Source organism: Mustela lutreola, chromosome 11, assembly GCF_030435805.1.
Source record: "Mustela lutreola isolate mMusLut2 chromosome 11, mMusLut2.pri, whole genome shotgun sequence".
In the NCBI taxonomy this organism is placed as follows: Eukaryota; Metazoa; Chordata; class Mammalia; order Carnivora; family Mustelidae; genus Mustela; species Mustela lutreola.
This window is the reverse complement of record NC_081300.1, coordinates 24,251,823-24,275,542: the sequence shown is the minus strand read 5'-3', so window position 1 is coordinate 24,275,542 and position 23,720 is coordinate 24,251,823. Positions and strand designations below refer to the sequence as shown.

Below are 23,720 nucleotides of genomic sequence, written 5' to 3'. Positions count from 1 at the left end.
AGCCAGACTGCCCACAGCAGAATGGATAAATTCCCAATTCCCAAGTCTCTGGGAATGGGAGGAGTGGTGGGGGAGTGCTCTGACGACTCTTTTCTGTACATTCCCTCCCAGCCCCAGAGCCTAGTCCTCCATCACTGTAGTCAACATAGGCCTGCTTGCCCTGGGACCTTCCACTCGCTGACCTCCCAGCTCTCATCAGGCCAGCTCTGGGAGCACGGGGCATCTCTCCATGCAGGTCTAGATCATTTTTCAAAGTGAACTCATCCCACTGGTCACCTACGACTTCAACTGGAACTCTATCAGGTAGGTAAAGACATATGTGACATAACAAATACATATGTGGTTCTGGCCCTGGTTCCTGGCCCAGAGCTTCAAAAACTCTTGTGGTTCCTACTGATAGAGATGAGAGGAACAGCTTTCATTATATTTGATCTCAGGGCCTGGTTCCGGACTCAGGGATGCTAAAATCCTTGGCATTTCTTCTAAGTCCTAACAAGCCCCTTTCAGCCCCACCGAGTTGATGCCAGCCACCAGGGGAACCAGCCCTGAGAGCACTGCAGCTTACCACCCCACCCCAACCAACACCCTGAAAGGGAAAGAGGAGGGCTGGAGATCTAGCTAAACACCCAAGGCCAATAATTTTATCACTGGTGGCTGGGTAATGGAACCTCCACAGAACCCTGAGTAAGGAATTCGGAGGGCTTCGGGTTGGCGAGCATAGGGAGCTGGTGGGGTGTGGGGTACGCGCCTGGAGATGGCCTGTGAGCTCTTGTGCCCCTTCTCATACACCTTGCATCTCTTCCGTTCGGCTGTAGCTGAGTTGTATCCTTTATAATCAACCAATAATGGTACATAAAATGCTCTCCTGGGTTCTGTGGGCTGTCCTCACATATGGTCAAACTTGGGAAGGGGATTATGGGATCCTCTGATTTGTAGCCAAGTTAGACAGAAGTGTGGGTCACCTGGGGACCCACCCATCTGATTGGTATCTGAAGTGGTGGCTGTCTTGTGGGACCGAGCCCCTAACCAGTGGGGTCTGTTCTAACTCTAGGAAGCCAACCCCTCATTGGTGTTTCCTATGAGCACAGACTATAGCTGCTTGTGGTGAATACACATTTCCTCCATTTCTGAGAGGAAGAGACCCAAGGGGGCCTGGTGTGCTGATGGCTCCACTCGAGAACAGACTCTGTCATCCATTCTCCCCGCAGCAGGGGAGAGTTCGAGGATCTCCTGTGCTAACAGTCTTACCTTCAGACTATTGTAGGCTAGATCTGCATCCTGGTCCAAGTCTAGGTCATTCTTCGCTTGCTCCCCCTGCATAGATGAGGAGACAGCAGGTGAGCCCGGACCACATGCAGGGTTCTGCAGGCGTGTTTCCACCCCTGGTCCTCGAGCTTGTTTGCACAAGTGTCCATACCCGCTGCCCCTGCCACCCAGCAGGACCACCTCCTTCCCACCTCTAAAACACAGCTTACAGCTCCAGGCCACCAGGAAGCTCTCCACAGATGACCCCTCTGCCGGCCCTCACCCCCTCCATGACTTTATTCATGGGATCCTCATGTATACAAACATGTATACGCTCTGTTGTGGGTCGAATTATGTCCCCACAAAAGAGACGTTGAAGTTCTAACTCCTGGTCCCTGTGACCGTAACGTGATATAAAACGGGGTCGTTGCAGATCAAATCAAATCAAGATGAGGTCATTAGGACGGGCACGAAAGCGTCCTCACAGGAAGAGAGAGGACGTACAGATGAGCGCACACACGCCACACGCACGCAGGGAGGAGTGCCGCCTGAAGATGGAGGCAGAGACAGGAGTCATACGGCGCCAAGTCAAGGAACTGGAGCTGAGGCATACCCAGGGTTTCCAGCAACACCAAATGCTCAGAGAGAGAGGCATGGAACAGATTCTCCCGCAAGGCCTTTAAGACAGTATGGCTCTGCTGAAACCTTCATTTTTGACTTCTGGCCTCGAGAAGCATAAGAAAAGAAAGTTCTGTTGTTTTGAGCCATCCAGTTTGTGCGACTTTGTTCCAGCAGCAGAGGAAACCAGCAACATAACACGTATGTACTTAATAAGAAGTTTAATCAATAATTTTGTCCTTATTAATGAGATTCAGGAGTTACTTTGGGGTGTTTTGGGTTTGTGCACAGGTGTGATCTGTTTTCCCAGCTGCTCCCTCCATGTCCCCCTCCAGGAGGGGGTCCAGCAGCTGGCCCCTACAGCACTCAAATGCTGCCTGATACTAAGTTCCGAAAGATGTGGACAGTGGCACCTGGAATGCTAGCCCATCAGGACTCAAGGAACCCACGACTCCTATGGTTATTTGGCAGCTATTGGACTTGAACTGTCAATGAGAAGGGGCAGGAACACCCTCATAAAAGGGGTGCTCAGGGCGATTTCAAGCAGCGGGTGACGGTCCTTAAATAAGATAGGTTTGGTAGCTAAAACCTGACAGTGCTTCACTGGACTATCTGTGCGTTAGCAGCCTTAGGTCCAGGCTAAGGCCATCACCAGCCATGCGTGGATCAGGTGCACCCAGGCAGAGGGCCCAGGCAGAGCACGCCGAGCACCTCCCGAGGACGCTCCCAGACTCAGGCTTGTGGCGCTGACCACTGGACTCCCTGCCCCCGCAACCTGGGAAAGCCGCTGTCCAGGGTACCAGTCTCTGCCTGGCCTCCCGCCTCAGCACTGGTCTGGGTCTGCTCCTCACAGGCTGCCCAGTAAGAGGCCTGCACTTGCATTCCATGGAGTGGGGGTGTGACGTGTGGCCATGGATCACTGTGGAGTGAGTTTGGTTCTGGGAACATGGAGATCGTCTGCAGTCTGGGGGGAGGCGTTAAGGTGGATTGGTAGTTATGTTTCTAAATGGGCAGCCTGTTGGGATCACCCTGGTGGCAAAGGTGACTGTGCCAGGCCTGGGGAAAGGGAGCTGGATGGACGGGAAGCCCAATACAGGGGCAGCCCAGTGGTCACAGAGGCCCCCTCCTCACAGCAGGCTATCACTCCCACGCTGATGGCACAGGTTATAGACATCTCTGTCCCTCCTCCTCCACAGCATGGCCTCTCTCAAGAGGCCACCCCGCGGTGACAAGAGTTGACACCCCGCGGCACGTCTCTCCAGGGAAAAGACCCAGTGGCTTAGGATCCCTCTTGCAACCAAAGGCAGATCCAAGAACATGATCTTGGCAAGTTCAGTTTCAAGGTGCTCTAGAGGGATTCCAGAACTTCCTTCCCCTGCTCCACTCTTGCCTTTCTTACTAAACTCTCAAAAATAAGATCCTTCTCCTTAAAGGAAGACCCTCAATTTACATCCAGGGCTGGGTGGCAAGCCTATGTTCTAACTCTAGTTCAGTGATTGCTTTCAAAGAAATGGATTTTTTTTTTTTTTTTTTAATTTGGTATCAAAGAAAAATCCTAAAGCCAAGATTTTAGAATTATTTGGCATTTCTGTGATGGGTGAAAGTCCGGGGATAGCTGGGTGGGCCAGGGACTTTGAGGTCAGGCACTGTCTGGTGTCGTCGATGTGGCTTTTCAAACATCTGACTTGTGCAGCCTGTCAGAGCGGCTTCTCTTCTAACGGACTGAGTCATTGGTAAACCTAAACCTTTTACTCTCCATTAGGAAGCTAATCGACCTTAGAGACTCAAGTCCACCACAAGATTCACCTCCCCACTCAGTGTTCAGAACACCCAAGAACACGCTAGCGATACAGACCAAGGTCTGTATTACATCTGAAGGGAAAGGAAGCCAGGTGTTACCAAAAGGAGACAGGGTGCAGAGGTAGGAGCGGGGGCAGGGCTGAGATGCGGGAAGGGGGTCAAACCCCATAACGGGAAAATCAGGCCTAAGAACACAGCACAGGCCTCTGACAAAGCCACCAGGAGGTCAGCTAACGACATGACCCATGTCAGAACCGGTCTTCCGCCCCATCAGAACGGGTCCTTCTACTTCCCAAGACTCGTGCGGCTCCTCCCTCCGTATCACTGCTCACTTCCATGGGCTCTGTCCACTCCCACAGCACCAGTCCACACCCAACCTTGCATGGGTTTGAGCGCTTCCGATGTTATTCTTTCTTTTTCACCCGTGTTATGCCTGGTCCTTCCAACCTGGATCACAAATTCCTCGATGGCTAGGGAGTTTCCTGACATTTTTTTGTGTCCTTTCCTTTCACAAGCATTTTGAAAACCTGCTATGAGCCCAGCGCTGAGTGCTGAGCAGGGGCCGAGCGGGTCCCAGACAGAGAGGGGACTAGATCCGGGGACACTAAGGGTTCAGGCAATACCCTTTCGAGACGCAAGATACGGATGATCATCCAGGCTGAGGCCAGGGGGCAATCATGGGACAGCAGGGTGAGCGCCTGCCAACCTGGGCTTCCCCACCCGAGTGGGGTTAAACTCCAGTCCATGCCAGACTCCACATAAGGGGCGATCACTCTTCTCTGCTAAAATTCAACTGTGGCTTATATTTATACTTGAGTCACACATTCCAGTCCTCTTGGTGAATAGGGGCCAAGGCCACAGCACCTCCCCCCCACCCCCGGCCCAGCCGCTTTGCCTCTGAAAATCCCTTGCCTTGGGGTACTTGGCAGAGCCTCCTCCTGTCCACCTGGGGTGGTGTGGGGGCACCGGCAGGCAGAGAAACTCAACAGGACATCAACAGGAGAAGCAGCTCTTCCCTGCTCCCCAATACCCGCAGGACCCCAGAGGTCACAGCCTGAGCCCCGGGAGGATGTGGGGCCGCCCTGCAGGCTTGCCGCCCCCGCACGCACCTGCACCTTCCTGCCGTCCAGCTGCTCTCTCTTCTCCAGCTGCACCTGCAGCTTCTTCCGTTCCTGCTCAAGCTCCCGCACTCTCTTCTGCAGCTTCAGGAAGACCGTCATGTCCATGGCCGCCTTTTCCAGGCCAATGTCCTTCGGGGGAACACAGGGAGCCGGGAAAGAGGTTTCAATAGCACCAGTGCCTTAGGGGACATGCAGCCTGCCTCTCTGAGCTGCCTCTCTTGCCTCTCCGCCCAGACATCAATCCACGCCCCAGAGGCAAAGCCAGTGCCAACCAACCATCAGTTCTCCTAGTAAAGTTGGCACTCCAGGCTCATTTTCTGTCTCGATAACATCTGAGTCTTGGCCATTTATATTCCTGTGAGAGCCACTTAAGATAACCGCTCATACATTCCCAGAATAGATAAAGACACAGCCATTTTATTTGGAAGTTAAAAGAGCTCTCTTATGGAAACAGTCTCATACCAGAGAAACAGTAAAATGCAGGCTTTAATGCTCCCTGACTAAGAACCGATGCGGTTACCTGTCCCTGCAAATGTGTTGTCTAAACTCCACTTGATGGCACCTTGAGACAGAACCAACGCTGCCCGGCCACCGGACCTGTTTCTTCCACAGACTGTAGAGTGTTAGTTTCCCAGATATCCCCCTTTTCGATTCAGGCCTGGCTTTGCCCCCTGGGTTCTGTTGTGTGCAGGTGTGTCCGCACGAGCATATCCATGTGGACATTTAAAGTCCACGTGCCCACACGGGGGACAACAGAACTCGTTCCACACGCATGTCAGGAGTGCACGGAGCTCACCGCTCTGGCTCATCCCAGGAACCAGCCTCAGTCTCCCTGAAGAGTGAAGTCCACCGACGGAAGCCCTTATGTCTACCCAGAAAAGGCCACACATACACCTGGGCAGCCCGTCTGGAGCTCAAGTGGCCGAAGCCTCCGGGACCCAGACTTAGGCGATCGCAATGGTAGAACCAGGGGCCCCAGTGAGCATGCTTAGGCACTTGCCAGGCATTCATGGCCAGCAGCCTGTCAGACAGACCGCCTTCTTGTCCCAGGGGCCCCTTTTCCATCCTCCCCACCTTTCCTCTGTCACCCGCCGTCTCTCATCATATGCATCACACGTACCCGCAGTTATAGTCCAAACTTCCCCTACCACCTGACTGTCCCCTGACTCTGCACCCGACAAGCCCCAAGAGGGGCCGTCTCTGGCCCCTTCTTCAGAGTGACTGCTCCTTCTCCAGGGCTCACCCGCGGTGCGTGGCACCAAGACGTGCTCAGGGCACATTCGTGTTCGTGACTGTCTCTCCTCCAGCTCTCCCGTGTGCTCTGTAAGGTCTCATCTGCTTGTGGATTCTCTTCTCTTCAAATGCCAGAGGAAAAATTGTGTCTATGCACCCCTGACAAAACCACACACAGGTCACCAAGGCCAGTGAGTTGCACCGTATTTAGACAAAGATGTAGTCACTTAGCAAACATGTGTGGCTCCAAATAGTCCAAATAATTCTTCTCTGAGTTTGATCCGCTTCTCGGTCAGAGAAAAAATAAATTCTTGCATATGTATGGATATTCTGTATGTGCTATGATACTAAATAGGGAAGATAATCTCTATTTTAACAACTATGCTATTCCTTCTTCTTTTTTTTTAAATTTGAGAGACAGAGAGGCACACAAGGAGAGGAGAGAACCTCAAGCAGACTCCACGCCCGGCACGGAGCCAGACATGGGGCTTGATCTCACAACGCTGAGATCATGACCTGAGCTGAAATCAGGAGTCAGACGCTTAAATGACTGAGCCCCCAAAGTGCCCCAAAGCTGTTCCTTCTTAAGCCAGCCGCTTTGCCTTTCTGCCACGGGTTCTTAGTTTTATAAGAGCGACAACCAGGGATGTACCTTCTTTCTTTCTTCCTGGATAGTGGGTAAGGTGAACAGTAATGTATCCCTTTTCAGAGTAAATATTAACTCCAGGGTCCTGTAAATGCACTACAGGCCAAGTGACGACTCCATCAGGAAGAAGCCCCAGCCAGCAGCAGAGGAAGTCCCCGCACAGCTGGTAAACCTCCAACTTTGCCTCCCCCTGCCCCCCGCCCCCTCCCAGCGCAGCCACTGTCCTGCCTTACTCACCTCCACCTGCTGAAGGGCGTCCTCTGTGTCTCCGACCTCAGATGTGGAGATGGAGGGGTAATTGGAGTCAGACTCTAAGCTACTTTGGTTTGATGGGTTCCGCCTGTGGCCTGGGGTTTGCTGTTGAAGGAGGAAAATAGAACGGCTCCTTTTCAAAGGCCAGTAGATCCTAGAATTGGACTTCAGCCTTATTTGCCAACAAGAGCAGGTATCCCTGTTTCTGGGAACAATGGCTACATGGAGCTATTCCCACACAAACTTCACTGACGTCCATCTAGCCAACAAAATGACCATGAGAAGGGAACCCCGTGGCAGGACGGAACTCCCTAATGAGTCTCCTCATGACATCCAAATCCCTGACACTGGCCGATTTCTCTGAAGGTCCTGTGGAAACAACCCATATCTCCTGGTCTTGCCCTGAAAGTGCAAACACACCATCCTGTCATCGGTCCCCACCCCCTGCCCTGGAAAAGAATGTTATAGACCTGCCCCCAACTGGCTCATATTGCAACTTGTGCTCCCCCAATTTTATGAAAATAGTAAGCATATTAGAAATAGAGGTTACCATTTATACTGTTCATTTAAAAATACTTTTTCCCCCCTTGCATATGATTTGGCTTTGAGAGTAAAAACTGATCTTGGTCAGAAAATTCTGTATTTATATATGTTCCTATTTAGTTTCTCTTCCTGGTTTCTATGCAATTAACTTATCAATCTTGTATGAAGACGCATTTTTGGAAGGAATGTTTATGTGAGGTAAAAAAGAATGATAAATCCTGAAATAGGACATTTCTACGTCTACTGCATTTCATCTAAGACTGGGAAAAATAATCAGACCCTGGGGGTCTCTCTGCAGTACACACCATGGACGCAGAGGTCAGAACTCGCCCCCACACCGTCACTGTTTCAACTCAGGAATTCCCCAGAACAGGGAACAAGACAGCATACAACTAGGTAGGATTTTCCTTAGGCTCCTGAGAACTCAGTAAGACCGCAAAGCTGGGAAAGGAGCCATCCCTGGGAAGGATCACCCGGCCCCTTTACTTCCATGCATGGCAACTCTCAGCAGGAAGGGCAAGGACAGGGGCAGCGTGGTGGCCCGACGGCAGTGCGGGGGCCAGACTGTGCAAGAATGGCATGCAGTGTCAGAAGTGGGGCCGGCTTGGGGCTGGGACCGGGGTCAGGACTGCCCTCCTTGCCTTGATGATGCTCATCTCATCCCGGAGGTTGTCATATCTCTGCTCCAGCCGCGAATATTCCTTCACGAGGTTCTGGTACCGGGAGCGCTCCTCCTCCAGCTCTCTCTTCATCAGATTCTCCTTGACAGAGTTTTGGGCAAATTCATCTGGAAAGCAAGCACACTAAGCTGCAGTTTGGCTTTCTGAACGGGTTCCTCTCACACGTATTGATTGACTCGTGCTTTCTGATTCATCTCTTTTTAAAAGGCTGCCTGTGATGAGCTAGCTCCTTTTATGGACCCCTGATGCCTTTATCCAGCAACCTCACCCACCGTAGAGCAAAGGGCTGCTGCTTCTGGTGGCGTAAGTCTTCAGAGAAGGGGAGAGCCCACCCTGATTTCAGGAAAGTGCGGGAGAAGCGGACTACCTACATGATATCCCTTCACTTAACACCAGCTTCTCTCCTGGGACCACGGTCCCGGCAGCGGCTAGCGCTGTCCCTGGGAGAACCTAGGCTTTGTTCCCCAGTTTTGTCCCCATTCCTGATCTTCCGTGTTCTTGAAGTGTAGGGAGACTGAAGAAGAGAAGGCAAATAGATCACATAGAGGGCCTTTCCCCCCACCCAAATTTATTATTTATACCAGTAGAAAGAAATCATTTTAAAAGGGAAATTGAAAAGTTTAAGTTTTCAAGGAGATCTCAGGGTTCGGGTGGGGGACAGACCTAAGGATGGGAGAAGGTGGGTGACTTAAGGAACCCACTGAGCCAGGCAAGGACTGGGGTCTGCGGAAATTCCCCATTTCTCTTAGGCCAGATGGCCCATGGGGGTCAATGGTGGTGTAAGGTTCGCTGGGGTCAGACCCCTGATTTCTCTTTCAGCAACATTAACAGAAGAAATCACAACATGCATTATGGACGTTATAGTTAAAAGAAGCAGTAATGAGCTTTAGGTGCTCATTATGGGTCAAGCATCAAGCTAAGTGCTTCAGACGTCTGAGGTCTGTACTTTTATGTCCATTTCGCAGATGAAGAAGCAGAAGACTGCAGTTATTAAGGGACTAGCTCAAAGCCAGGCAGTCACATATGGTAGTCATTCTTCGAGTGCAGGTGCCCTGGGCTCCAAAGCCCATGCACTACTTCGTCCATTATGTGCGCATTTCACCGCATTCAACTCTTGAATCCAAGAGTCATGGCAGCGTCATGAAGACCACCCTTCTTTCATATGCATTAAAGCCTTTCCTCCAGTGCACCATCTTGACCGTGTCCTTGCTAGGAGTCTTTGGGGGAAAAATCAGTGTGGAAAAGAAACTGAACTCTGAAATGAAAAATCAAGCACTTTGCACTTACCTTTCACTTGGCACAGGATTTGGTTGTTAAGCTGTTCTTTCTCATCTTTTAAGAGAGCGTTTTCTTGCTCCAGGACTGCAACTTGCTGAAAGGGAGAGCAACAGGAGAAAATGTTTGCCCTGTGCAGCTGGGGCAAAGGAAAGGCTCCTTTTGACAGGTCTGAAGTTCACCTGGTATGTCCAAATGCTCTTTTTAAGAAAATCAAGTCAGCTGATATAAACGGCCAACAGACACATGAAAAAATGCTCCATATCACTTGTCCTCAGGGAAATACAAATCAAAACCCCAATGAAATGCCACCCTACACCAGTTAGAATGGCTAAATTTATCAAGGCAGGAAACAACAAATGTTGGCAAGAATGTGGAGAAAGGGGAACCCTCCTACATTGTTGGTGGGAATGCAAGCTGGTGCAGCCACTCTGGAAAACACTGTGGAGTTCCTCAAGACCTTAAAAACAGAGCTACCCTATGTCCCAGCAATTGCACTACCGGGTATTTACCCCAAAGATACAGATGTAGTGAAAAGAAGGGACACCTGCACCCCAATGTTCATAGCAGCAGTGTCCACAATAGCCAAACTGTGGAAGGAGCCGAGATGTCCTTCAACAGATGAATGAATAAAGATGTGGTCCATATACACAATGGAATATTACTCAGCCGTCAGAAAGGATGAATCCCCACCATTTGCATCGACATGGATGGAACTGGAGGGGATTGTGCTAAGTGAAATAAGTCAAGCAGAGAAACACAGTTATCATATGGTCTCATTCACATGTGAATATAAGGAATAGCACAGAGGATCTCAGGGAAGGGAGGGAAACCTGAATGAGAAGCAATCAGAGAGGGAGACAATCCAGGAGAGACTCTTGACTCTGGGAAACAAACTGAGGGTTACAGAGCGGGGAGATGGTTGGGGGGACAGGGTAACTGAGTGATGGGCATGATGGAGGGCACGTGATGGGATGAACACTGGGTGTTATACACAACTGATGAAATTACTGAACATCACATCTAAAACTAATGATGTACTACATGCTGGCTAATTGAATTTAAATGAAAAAGAAAAAAAGAAAATCAAGTCAGACAAAACTGCTTTCATTTTGAGGGGAAAAACAGACCGAAAGAAAAATCCCATTACAACAAGACAGATGAGCTCCCCACTCTTTATGGTCTTCCAGGGCCCACAAAAACCTCATGAAAAGTCAGCACCACGCTCACATGCCGTGTGCAGGAACTGACGATAATAGGCTTTCACCTCCTGTGTTTGATTGCTTGTCTTGGTAAATTTTGAGCTCTCAAGTCTGAGTGTCAGGAGAGCCCAGAGCTCGCAATGACGCATCATCTCTGGCCTTCATCCCACTTGCCCTTGCCTGTCTCATGGGGCCAGCACACAACCTGGGTGCTGCAGAAGGAAAGGGAGCTCTAGTGTTTATCTTCTTCTTGAGACCCCCAAAGGAGGCATGAAGTGAATAGTATTGAAAATGGCACAGGAAGAAGATAGTAATTTAAAGAAAAATCCTCATCTGCTCACAGAATGAAGAATTAAAACCATGTGTGGCAAGCTTTTTAAAAAATGAAAATTTGTGGCTATTCAGGATCGGGGCAAATATTTGTATAGATTTAAAAATGGAACAATGCAGGGCGCCTGGGTGGCTCAGTGGGTTAAGCCGCTGCCTTCGGCTCAGGTCATGATCTCAGGGTCCTGGGATCGAGTCCCGCATCGGGCTCTCTGCTCAGCAGGGAGCCTGCTTCCCTCTCTCTCTCTCTCTCTGCCTGCCTCTCCATCTACTTGTGATTTCTCTCTGTCAAATAAATAAATAAAATCTTTAAAAAATAAATAAATAAATAAAAATGGAACAATGCAGATGTGTTCCAGGAGAACTAGAAATTATTAGTTGTCATTCAGGAGAAGGGGAAAGGGGTCCATCTCTTTGGTACCATGGGCATTCAAGTGCAATGGCGCCACATCTGCATTTTCTCTCAGGACCCCACCCAGGGACCCACTTTGCAAAAGGGCGCCAAGTTGTTTTCCCCACCAAGATTGCATCCCCGCCTTCATGACAGAGGCAAGGAGGTGAGTGCTGCAGAAACTGGACGGGAAGAAGAGGAGGAACACGTGCCCTTATTTCAGGCATCCAGACTTGAGTCCCACTTCCCTGGAGGTCCTCTGAACCACTGCCAAGTCAGCAGAAAAAAGAACCCTGTGATCACACCACCATCAAAGCACAGCAGCTCTGGCCAATGGCAAAGACCAGGAGCTTCTCAGCCACAGAGCACTCCCTCTCCACACCGCGGCCCCCCCTCTGTGACATGGACGTGGAAAGGGCATCTGAAGAAACCCATGACGTTAGACTTTATGGTGAAACACAGACTGCCTTTTGCATCCATGGTCAGGACAAACACGAGGATGCTTGCTCTCGACGAAACCAGTCAACGCTGTACTAGAGATTCTAGATAGGCAACTGAAGAAGAAAAACAGTTCAATGAGGAGAGAATAGTCTTCTCAACAAATGGCTAGGACAACTGGATGTCCACACACAAAACAAAATTGGACTCCTACCTCACACTATATACAAAAACAAGCTGACGTTGTATCAAAGACCTAAATGTAAGGGTTAAAACTATAAAACTCTTGGCAGAGAATATAGAAGCAAACCCCTGTGACCTGGGATTAGTCAATGGTTTCTTAATACAACGCCAAACGCATAAGCAACCAAAGGAAAAAACATTTAAGTTGGACTTCATCCCAATTGGGAACTTCCATGCTTCAAAGGATACTATCAAAGGCAAAGGGCAACCCAAGTATGAGAGTAGATATTTGTAAATTATTTATCTGAGGTGGGACTTGGACCCTGAATATACAGAGTATTTACAACTCAACAGATAAAAAGAAATCCAATCAAAAAATGGGGGGAAAATTGAATAGACACTTATGTGGTCAATAAGCACGAGACAAAAACGTTCAACGTCATGAGGGAAAGGCAAACCAAGGTCACAATGATTTATCACCTCACGTATACCATGATGTTAGGATACTAAAAGAGAATTACATGTGTTGGTGAGGATGTGGAGAAACCTGAATTCTCGTCTCCCCCTGAGGCAATAGGAACCAGTGCAGCAGCTTTGGAAGCTCCTCGAAAGTTGCATTTTAACTCTAGTAAGACCAACCATTCCATTCCTAGGTTTCCAGGAGGAAGGAAAACCCATGTCCACACAAGAACATGTACACCGATGGCTGCAGGAGCATTATTCAAGAGGGCCACAGAGCGGAAATAGTTCAAATGTCCATCAATGAACCAATGAACAAACTATGGCGGGTCCCGGTGATGAAATACTTTTTAGCAATAAAGAGAAATAAAGGCGCACGTGGGTGGCTTGGTCATTAAGCGTCTGCCTTTGGCTCAGGTCTTTGATCCTGGGGTCCTGGGATTAAGCCCTGCAATCGCAATCGGGCTCTCTGCTCTCTCCCACTCTCCCTGCTCTCTCCCCCTCCTTCACTATCGATCTCTCTGTGTCAAAGAAAATCTTTTTTAAAAAATAAAGAAAGAAAAATAAAGTACTGGTCCATGCTACAACACAGATTAATCCTGAAAACATGATGCTCAGTGAACAAGGCCAGTCACAAAAGTCACATATGGTATGATTCCATTTATATGCAATTTATATGAAATGTCCAGGACAGGCAGATCCATAGAGACAGAAGATGAGCAGTTGTCTAAGGCTGGGGTGGGGAGTGAGGGGGTTGAAGAGGGTGTGACTGTTAATGGATACAGAGGTTTTTTTTGGGGGGGTGGGATAAAAATATTCTAAAATTAGACTCTGCAATAGTTGTAAAACTATTTTAAAAATACTGAATCGTACACTTTAAATGGGTAAACAACGGGTTGTGAATTATATTCAATAAAGCTACTAAAAATTGTTCCACAAATAAGCCAATCCACTGAGCACAGTCCCCTGTGCTCAGCATGACGGGAGATGAAACGGGGAGTATCAGACAGCCTCTGAGGGACCAGCTTCTCCACACACAGCCCCAAGACTGGTGAGTGATGCAATGAATGACCTCTTCCCCGGTTCAAGTCCTCGCCTCTGCCATGTTTGGTACATTTCATGATTTACCGGTGGTGGCGGGGGTAGGGGGAGAGGTTAGGACTCCTCCCAGCCTGTGTAGAAAGGTATCCTTGGCACAACACCATGTTCACTGTAGCTGAGCCTAGAGGGTGACCTCCAGGGACCATTGTCTAGGAGATAGGTCCCTGATGGACCCACCTGCATCCCCATCAGAGAAACACCTTTCAGACTCTGCCAGAGCCCTGTGGCAGTAAAAGCAAGAAAGGAGGTCCCAGGGATTCTTGCTAAGGGGCAGAAACCTTCCTGATGTCTGAATTTCAACTATTTATGAGTAAATGCTACCCTCCCTTCCCCCCAGTTTGAAGTTCAGCTTAAGGGAGGTGAGGTAAGAGGACAGCTTCTCCCCCCACCTCCCCTGCAATGCTCAGCATGGTGTGGGAAGGGTCAGGAGAGAATTTCAACAAGGCTGGAGTCCAGGAGTGGGGTCCCCTGCCCTCCCACCTCCGTGGGGGCTCGGAAGGCAGCAACTGTCTCAGGTGCGTCTGCTACTCGGGGGGACAGACGGATCCGCAGACGGCTGGCGTCCACGGCTGCAGAGAGAGAACTGCAGATGCACAGCATCTTTGGAGGCTTACAAAAAGCTCCAAGTACTTACTTCATCGACAGTCTTTTTAGACAATCCAGAGCCTTCCAATTTCAGAGTTTTCAACGTCCTTCAACAGGTGGCTAAAAACTCTGTTCCAGGAAGCTGTCCCTTCTCTGCCACACAGTGTTGCTGCTTTTGATTCTCTCGTCATTCAGATGGACTCGGTTTCTAGCATGAGTTCTTCTGCGGATGCAGGGCTCCGAGCTCCAGCAGCGAGGCTCTGCCCACTGCGGGTCACCCTGACCCCGCTCTGGGTGTCTCACAGAGCCCACGCCCACCAGCCAGAGTATGAGCCCTTTCGTGGAGTCAGTGAGACGGGTGTGCTCTGCTGCCCCCCCACCCCCACCCCAGGATTCCCAACGAGAAAAGGCTGGTAAAAAGACTGATGCATGTAACTAACAGCACCACACTCTTCTTCATCAGCCAGTTACTGCCTATTGTGATGAACACAGCTGATGTGTGTGTCTGCGGATACTGCAGCCTCCTCTGCCGGGGAGGGACGGCTCCAGAAGCAGTGGCTCCGAGCGACGCCCTTTACCGATCTGGGCAGCCGCGCACCGAGCCTCGTTCTAGCCCCCCGGGTGGACACATGGCAAAGCCGTCCCTCGTCCATCAGACCCTTCCTGACATGACTCTCCGTGCCAGGAGCTGGGGAGGCAAAGTGAGCAACACTCCGGGTAGCCGCCTTCTGAGACCGTGTCCCTCGGCAGGAGCGAGGGACAGGTGTGTGGCAGCAGAAAACCAAGAAGGTCCGAGGCAGACTTCTGTCCGTGGGGTTTCTGAGCCGTGGCACCATGGACATGTTAGGCTAGAGAATCTTTGTTGTTGGCTGGGAGTGTTGTCCTGTGAGACACTCTGCGGCGTCTTGGCCTCTACCCACCAGGTCCCGGTGACTCTGCGGCTCCCCTGCCCTCAAGCCAGCTGTGACCGCCGAAGGGTCTCCGGACATTGCCGAAGGTTCCTTGTGGGCAAGGAACCACTGCTACAAGGGGATTTAGGATAAACGGAGGTCACAAGGAACAGAGGGAGGCCCCAGGAGCTCCCCGGGGAGTTGCAGGTTGTCTCAATCAGACACGCGGGATTTGCAGGGAGCCGAGGGAGCTCTAGGTGGAAAGAGAACCTGGGGCAGAGGGACGGCGGTAGCCATGGTTTGGGAGCGGAACGGCGCTGCGGTGCTAAAATGGCCCGAGCAGGGCCCAGCTTCTCCTGGTTCTGGTTTCCACCCAAGTGTGTCCCTACTCCCCCCGCTGAGTTCTCTTCCCCAGCCTTCCTGCGGGGGTTTCTCCTCCTTGTCTAGCTCTGGCCCGTGGTTCATTCTTCCAGGAAGGCCTCCTATCCTGCAGGTGTGGGGCGAGCCCCCCAGCTCCGTGCTCAGCTTACAGGGCCTGCCTGTCCCTCCGGAGACCCAGCCAGGCTGCTCTGTAGCCTCACCTACCTGCTCAGCCTGGGCCCAGGTGGCATGTCACACCCGACACGCCCGAGCCCGCGAGGAGCCGGCAGCTCCAGTCAAGGGGCCTGTGCTTTCCTCAGTTGGGAAAAAAAGGTTCCTTTAGTTTTTGTTTGTTTTGTTTGGTTCTCAAATGAATGGGTTTATGGTCGATTAAAACATCTAGAACGCAGGCGCTGCTTAATCAAACGACAAAAGAGAAACACAATCTGGGGGAAAAAAACACACTCCTCGAGCATATCTGATTTCCTCTCACTGAAGACAGCTCACCCCAATAGCACATTTAAGTTAGCTTGGCAAATCCTCAGAATAGCTTCCCATTCCTCAACGCACATGCTGAAAACAGCCCTCAGAAGAAACCACGAGGGGCGTGGCGCGACAAAGAACACCTGGATGCTGCCTCACGTGAAGCTCCACCTGGCATCATGTCCGGAGGGCAGGACTCCGGTCACCCTCGGCCAAGGAACGAGGCACAGGGCCGGAGCCTCTGAGTGACCCGGTTGAGTCACCGTGCGTCAGGTCACCAGCCTGCTTCCTGGGACTCACTCCCTGAAAACGCAGATGGCTTCCAGGGCACGTGGCCAGCCGCGCAGGCGTCCCAGCTCCCTCCCCGTCCTCATTCCCCCTTCCTTGGGGCATCTACAGTCAGTCATCGTCCTTCTGCAAGGGAACACAGAAGTCAGGCAGGCCTGGGCAGGACAGCGTGCCTGCCACCACCACTAGGTGGGACCCCAAATCCCCATTCCTGGGAAGGTAGTCTCAGAACAGTAACTTTATTGCAACCGCTTATGATCAAGGGGGAGACTTGTGGGAACAAGCCACGGTCAACGGCATGTACCCTCTGACTTGTTCTACTGTGCCAGAGTCTCCTTTCTTCCCTCCGTCTCCCTCCAAGGCTTTGAGTCATGCGGGCAGGCCCCTGAGGCCTCCAGCTTTGGTATTCTGAGCCATACATTACAGAGACAACTGGGAGCTTTGCTTTCTTCCTGCCTGCACAACTCTGGAGGTAGGCCCACGCTCCAGCTCTTCAAGCCCACACTCCGCTCCGCACCCGGGGAGGGCAGCGCGAACGCTTCCCCATCACATGTCCCCAGCTACTGGCCACCCCTCCGTCTTCCCAGCCAGCTAGCCCACTCGCAGGCACAGCAGGTGACAAACTTTTGCAGCTAAATGGCCTCCCTTCTGCCAGCGGTCAGGAATGCAGGCTAGAGGGAAAGACACTGAACACAGAACCAGGCAGATGTGCTCCCTTCAGCATGATAAAGAATACCTTTGCTCGGGTTTGCGACTCAAACATCATTCAGCAGCTCCATTTTCTCTTGGGCTGGGGCAGGGGGCGGGGGCAGGTGGGTCTCCCTGCTTGCAGGGCAGTGTTACCGGGAGGGTTTCTTCTGCAAGGTTACTTGGGACAATTCATCAGAACCAATGCTGAGGCTAAATCCCATCATGACGAGGCTAATTTAGTTCCTGCTAAGCTAAATGAAACAAATATCCCAGCTTCATGTTTAAGAACTGTCTTTACTAATTAATCTTCAGGGATATGAATTTATCTCTGAGCTTTTGATTTTGTCTTTTTCCGAGTTAAAATTTAATCTGTAAAAAGGGCCAAGGGCAAGGTTTCTAGTAGAAAACCACGGGAAGAACTGGTTAGATGGCGCCTATCAGAAAAGGTTCTTGGGCCCCAACAATGAGTCGCGAGTCCCTGGTCCTCCCTGCCATGCACGGATCATCTAGTAGAAAGTTACAGGCATGGCCCTTGGAAGGGGCGACACTTCTAATTCTGCAAATTCCTGACAGGGTTTCTGGTCTGTCCTGAGAGGAAGGTAAATGGCAAGCACATTCTACGTGGGGAGTTATTTGGTCAAAGGGAAGGGGGCCTCAAGAGGGAAGAGAGAGGTGAGGACGAAGAGACCCCCCCAGAGGACTGTGCAGAAACAGAGTGGGAGCTCACCTGGGGCGCACGGCTGTATCAGGCAGGAACACAGCGAGAGAGACGAAGCCACGGGAGGACGCCCTCACTGTTAGAAGGAAGCGGCTGTGCCACCATTCACACAAGAGCCCCATGGAGGCCCCAGCAGAGTCCAGACCCCTGGGCCCTGCATCCTGGGTGCTCCTCCTGTCATTCAGCCTCCACTGTGCCAAGGCCTGGGCCTGAGAATGAGGGTGGGGTCCACGCAGGATCAGGTAGGAGAGCACGACCTCCACACGTTACAGGCGAGGGGAGAGTGAGCATCTACTGAGCTATTGCTATGTCTCGAGCACAGTTATAAATCGATTTACTACTTTGACATAGGTACCATCCATGTTTGCTTGTAGGGAAACTAAGGCACAGAAAAGTTAGAGACCTTGTCAAAGGCCACACAGCCAGGCAGGGGGTATAGCTGACCTTTGCCCCAAGCAGTCTGGGTGCAGGCCCTGCAGTGAACTACTATGCTACCATGTGTCCCGACGGTGCAGAAGGCTGGCATACGAAGAATGGTGATGTCAACAGTCTACAGCAGGCCGCAGATGACTGGTTCCCATAGAAGAGTGATAGGAAGACACTCAGGGCAGGAGAGAACTAGTGTGCACTCCAGACCCTAGTGCCTAAGACAGAGCAGTTCTCTGTGGTTGCTCCATAGCTAATGGTGCCCTCAAGGTCAGGAAGTCCTTCAAGGTCAGATGGTCCTTCCCAATCTGTCCTCCTCCTTCCGCATTCACTCTGCCTCTGCCCAGTGGCCTCCTTGTAGATCCTCAAAGCTGTCCAGCCTACTCCTACCTCAGGGCCTAGGCACCTGCTGTTTGCACTTGTTACCTGCCCCTAGAAAGGCTCATGGCTCAGCCTCAGACGGTCTCTGGCCACTAGAAGCAAAACCATACCTCTCCCTGCCCCCACGTCCTGCTCTATCCCCTTCACTAGGCTTTATTTTTCTTTATGGCACATGATAGATAATCTGTATTTGGTTTCTGTCTGTACATTTTCTCATAGCCCCCAATATTTGAGCTCCGTAAGAATGACAAGGACTTTAAAAATATCATTTCCTTTTGCCCTAGTGTGTAGAACAGTCCCTAATACACACAGGCACCCCAAAACTATCTGTTCAGTGAATAAAGGGCCTGGACTTCCAACCTGTCTTCCACAAGGTGATGTCCTTCCACACAGTGGGCGTGGGGTCCACATTCTAACCACCAGCAGCCTCCTTACACACCACAAGCCCTGGAGCTCTGGGAGCACAACTGTGTGTCTCCACTGGCCAGAGAAGTCTTCTCCGCATCTTTAGGGAAAGAAAGACTCAAAACAACCCACTGTGAGAATCCCACTATCCCAAGTCAGCTCTCTCCCCTTCTATTGGAAAAACTCAAAACCTTGACCTTGGAACTTCCCAAGGTCCGTAACTAGTGGCCCGCAGATCTGGGACAGATGAGGTACAACTTAAGCTCAGCTACTGAGCACCCAGACCTAGACGCTGTTCTCTGCCCCTCCCAAGCATCAGGGACCCTTGCTCAGAGCCAGGGCCTGCACACCCGCACTGAGCCCGGCCTTGCTGGCTCCACCAGGCAAGTGCTGGGGCCGATTCTGGATAATGAGTTATAACTGAACATCAAGGATAGCCCTGGGGGCCACGTCTCTGCCATCACGGACACGGAACAGCTCCACCATCCCAGAAAGCACAGCTGCACACGATGGTCAGCACGGGGGTCACGGAGAGCTTTAGAAAATGAACCCATCACACAAGCTAAGAGGAGGGGAGGCTGACAGCCTGGGTGCAACTGCCCTGGGGAGAGGTCCCTAGGGCAGAGACCTTTAGCGGAGAGGGTATGTGTGGACATGTGCCTGGGGTGGGGGCTGCCCCAGGTCTGCAGCCACAGGGGAGGAGGGGCGGGGAGGGGTCCTGCCCTCAGGGAGACCCAGCATCTCCCAGCTGGAGGCAGCATAGCCCTGTGGCCAGACAATGAATATGGTCAGTGGTGGGAAGCCCAAGGTTTTCCAGGCCGCCGGCTCCAATAAAGCATTGGCTGACGGACATATCAAACCCATTAATTAACATCCACCCGCGGTCGGCTCCTCACGGTGCTCTGACTGTCTCATCAATCTTGTTCAGGGCACAGCAGCCTCCAGACAAGCCCGAGAGGAAACCAACTGTCTGGTTATTCAGCATTTGTTAATATTGGACACAGTGCCTTTGATAAATATTAAACCCTGACCAGAGACAAAAGACGAAGGGGGGTGGTGTGGAATAAAAGCTAGCCCCTCTCCCCACCTACTCTCCATGGCCTCCAGAATAGAAAGTTCTGGAAGACCCTGGAGAAGAAGGTCACTTTGCTTCCACTTTCTCTCTTCTTGGAGGGGGTGGACATTGCGCCTCATGAATCATCTGGGGCCGGTTCTCTCTCCTGTTTCCAGCTGAGGATTGGCTCCACATTGTGGAGTCAGAGAAGGTGCTTTTCCTTCTCTGCCTCTGTGCCTGTTCTCCTCCTTCCGGTGTCCTTGAATTGTTTTCTCTTGGCAGTTCCAAGTTCTCATTGTGTTTACGAACTAGCTCAACACACCCCCAGGAAACATTTTTGTAAGGAGAAAATGTTATGCTGTGCCCAGGAACAGTTTCCTATCACAAACCCTTAGGACAAGGCTCGACGCTGACATTTTTAGAGCGCTGAGTCCTCAAGCCGCAGTGCCCAAGAGGAAGCAGGTAGGGAGGCTCGGTGGCTGAGGAGTCGAGGCCTCTCTGTGGCATGGAGACAGGAGATACCCAGGTTTTTGTGGGTTCATTGGGTGAAGACTTCCCACATGCTTCACCTCAATCAGGGGCCCATGCAGGGAACTTGCTTTTGTTTTTCTCCCAGAGTCACTAATCTCAAGGGTTTCCAGTTCTAATCCTGGCTTCTTCTCTGCCTTTGGATTCCCCTGCCTTGTTTTTTCATCACACGGAAGGGTCACTGTCCATTTGTTCCCAGAGCCAGTAGACACAGGGAAGAATTCCACGGTTTGTGGGTTACAGGCTTATAGCTACATTGTAATGGGAGCTTCCTAGTACCACATGCTTTCTCCCAAAGAATGAAGTCCACATCCGGCCTCTGGTGGGTGCGCAGGCAGGTCTGCCTGGTGACACATGGGGGCCAGAAGCTCCCACTTTCCTTGGCTAGGCTGGCCGCCTGCTCCGGAAAGCCCCACGTGTCACTGTATTCATCACCCAATCCGCACGTGGACCCCGTCTCTGATGCTAGGGAAATCCCCGGGCCCAGGCAAAGCAGTGGCCGGTGGTCAGAAGTTCAGCCTGGGACAGGGAGACTGTGTTAGGCAAGCTCACCACGGGCTGGCCCAACCGCTCTCTGGGATTGCATCCACATGGCAGTCTGCATGCTCCCCAACCGGGCCTGAGGGCTCGGGCCAGGAGAAGGTAACGGGGCAGAGGAAGAGGGATGTTCTATAGAGCAGGTTGGGGTCCTTTCTTCTAGAGCCCCCAAATACCGTCTCATGGAGTTGGCCAGTTAAATGTCCAGAAGAATCCTGAGAGATAATCTACACTTAAAAAAAATAATAAACAGCTGAAGGAACTAAGGCCAGTAAGCTTTCCCATGTGACTTGGTAATGGCAGGACAGGGAGCAGAATCTGGCCATTTCAATGTCTACGCCAGAACACTTTCTGTGGTGGCAGTTAGCCAGCTTTTCTTTTCTTTTCTTTTAAGATTTTATTTGAGAGAGTGAGCATGTGAGAGCAGGGGGAGGGGCAGAGGGAGAGAATCTCAAGCAGACACTGCACTGAGCACAGAGCCTGACACGGGGCTTGATGTCATGACCCCGAGATCATGATCTGAGCCAAAACCAAGAGTCAGACACTCAACCAAGTATGGCCACCTAGGTGCCTCTTGTCTGCTCTTTTTATGAAATATTTGAGAAAGAGAGAGAGAGCATACACAGGTCGGGGGAGGGGCAGAGGGAAAGAATCTTCAAGCAAACTCCCCATTGAGAATGAAGCCCAGTGTGGGGCTGGATCCCATGACCCATGAAATCATGACCTGAGCTGAAACCAAGAGTGGGATGCTTAACTGACTGAGCCGCCCAGGCGTCCACGGCTCTAATTCTTAAACACTCAAAGTTATTCTGACATTAGAAACACTGAATCCCTCCCCTTCCTTAGTTTCTCAAACCCCATGACTGTCCAGTACTGGAGGCATGGAACAAGTACACAAGGTGCTATTTGGCCTGTGGGCTGCGGGTCACTGCAGAGACGCAGGAGCAGACAGCAGTGGCCTGCGTCCATAGGAGACTCTCCGAAAAGCATGTGGCATTCCTTGGCTTGAACAGTTCACCTAGTTGAGGAGAAGGAAATCTGACTTTTGAGTTGGGGGAGTAGGGATGAATCTTGGGAAGTTCTAATTTATGGAATACAGAGATAACCTAGAGAGCCCACCAGCCAGAATGCGTGAGGCAGGCTGAGGCTATCCACACAAACTTAAGGCAAATACCCCAAGTAAGATTACTACGAGGTTGCCCTAATTCCTGCGATGTCAAGAAAAGCCAGCAGCTCTGTACCGTGCCTCTTGCTTACGAAAACGCGGGCCACAGAGCTGACTCAGCGGCTAACTCTAGGCTATGAGAAGGATGCTCAAAACTCATACGGGCACTCCTTTCAGGGGATGCCACTGCGTTCAGTTAACGGCAAAATTTGATCAACATGTCTTAGGTGGATGAACACGAGCTCGTGTGGGCTCCCCCAGCACGTGAGCACTTTACGTCTAAATACAGAGAGAAGGTCCATTCCTGGGCACAAGCCCCAGTGAAGCCCAGGGCAATTTTAGAGGAGGAAGAAGAAACCGCCCTGAAGGGGTGCTCTGTTAGCCCGCCCACTGCCACGGCGCTCCCTCCGGCCTTGACATACCTTTTTCAGCTCATCCTTCTCCTTGGTGTGGGTATCCTCCAGGATCTTGCGCTCCGAGTGGGCTCTCTGCAGCTCAGCCCGCAGGCTCTCGACCTCCTCCTGCAGCCTCAGGCTGCTGTCCCCGCTGTGGCCCTGCTGGTAGCGGGCCAGCTCCTTCTTCAGCTTCTCTACCTCCATGGTGTGCGTGGAGGTGACCGCCGACAGCTGCTCCGACAGCGTCCTGAACTCTTTATTCTGTGAGCGCCCCGGCAGAGGAGGAGAGAGGAGAGAGGAGAAAGAGCGGAGAGCAAGGTTATAGAGGCAGGCAGAAACCACGAAGGCAATTAAGGAAGGAGCTTCCAACGTGGAATTCGAGTTTGCAATCACAGCACGCTTGAGTGCTCTCCTGGCATCCCCCAGCAGAACTCTGTTGGGAACCTGGGGGCAAGAGAGGGAAAGAAAGAACTCACTGAAGGGACGTTCAAGAAGTGTCCATGAGCAGTGGCAGAGCTGGAAGCTGGCTGACGGCGGTCAGTCTTGTGTGTGTGGCTGGACAGACCTCACAGCCCATTTTTAAATTGTCGGAACAATTTAATAGCTGGCTTCACAGATCTGCAGCCTTTGCTTTTCAGGTTTTCGTGGTCTTTCACAAGGGGCCCTCCCGCCCTTGGACTCGCTGGCACAAAACACTGCAACCTAATCGCTAGCTCTGAGACAAAGGACCCCTTCAGCATCCCCTCTTCCAAGGAGGCCCTCCATGGGGCCAAGGGATCCTTCTCGCCACCTGTCAGCTTGCCCTGGCGGACTCTGACGCCACACATGGAGGCCCCCGCAGATTCTGCCCGTGCTGTGTCCCCGCGGACTGGACACGCAGACCAACAACAGGCAAGCGAGCAGCCCCCCAGTGTGCCCGGTGCAGATTTGGAAGGGGACAGCACCCCAGATGGGCTCACACAGAGGGAGCACCGAGGACCCAGAACCAGTATCAACAGCTCGTGTCAACACAGGCAAAACCTCATGCTCCAGGAGGCGAGAGGAGCAGCTGAGAGTGGCCAGTGGGGACAGGGAAGAAGGGGTTCTCCAAGTAAGCAACAGATTGTCACTCATTATTCTTCATTGGCTGCTCTCTGGTGAGCTCCTTGTAGACCAGAGCTGTTGGCTGAAACACCAGTAAGCTGGGGCATCAGGAATGAAGCTTCATGGAAAAGCTGTGCAGAGTAGCAGAACAGAGGCTGGCGGACCCCGGAGGGTGCCATGCCTGCTGTGGGACCTCCAGCCCGAGACCTGCTGTGGGA

The 23,720-nt window shown here is 51.6% G+C and overlaps 1 protein-coding gene across 2 annotated transcripts in view; it reads right to left on the bottom strand.

Moving 5' to 3' along the window:
- The window catches only part of MYO5B (myosin VB), a 345,627-nt gene that overhangs the window by 34,952 nt on the left and 286,955 nt on the right, over window positions 1-23,720 (bottom strand). For both annotated transcript variants that reach the window (XM_059138813.1, XM_059138812.1), the window contains exons 22-27: window positions 22,447-22,680; window positions 9,426-9,510; window positions 8,100-8,245; window positions 6,901-7,020; window positions 4,773-4,913; window positions 1,249-1,314 (exon numbers count right to left, since the gene is read on the bottom strand). In XM_059138813.1, the coding sequence (XP_058994796.1) occupies window positions 1,249-1,314; window positions 4,773-4,913; window positions 6,901-7,020; window positions 8,100-8,245; window positions 9,426-9,510; window positions 22,447-22,680 (792 nt within the window). The remainder of the gene's footprint in view (window positions 1-1,248; window positions 1,315-4,772; window positions 4,914-6,900; window positions 7,021-8,099; window positions 8,246-9,425; window positions 9,511-22,446; window positions 22,681-23,720) is intronic.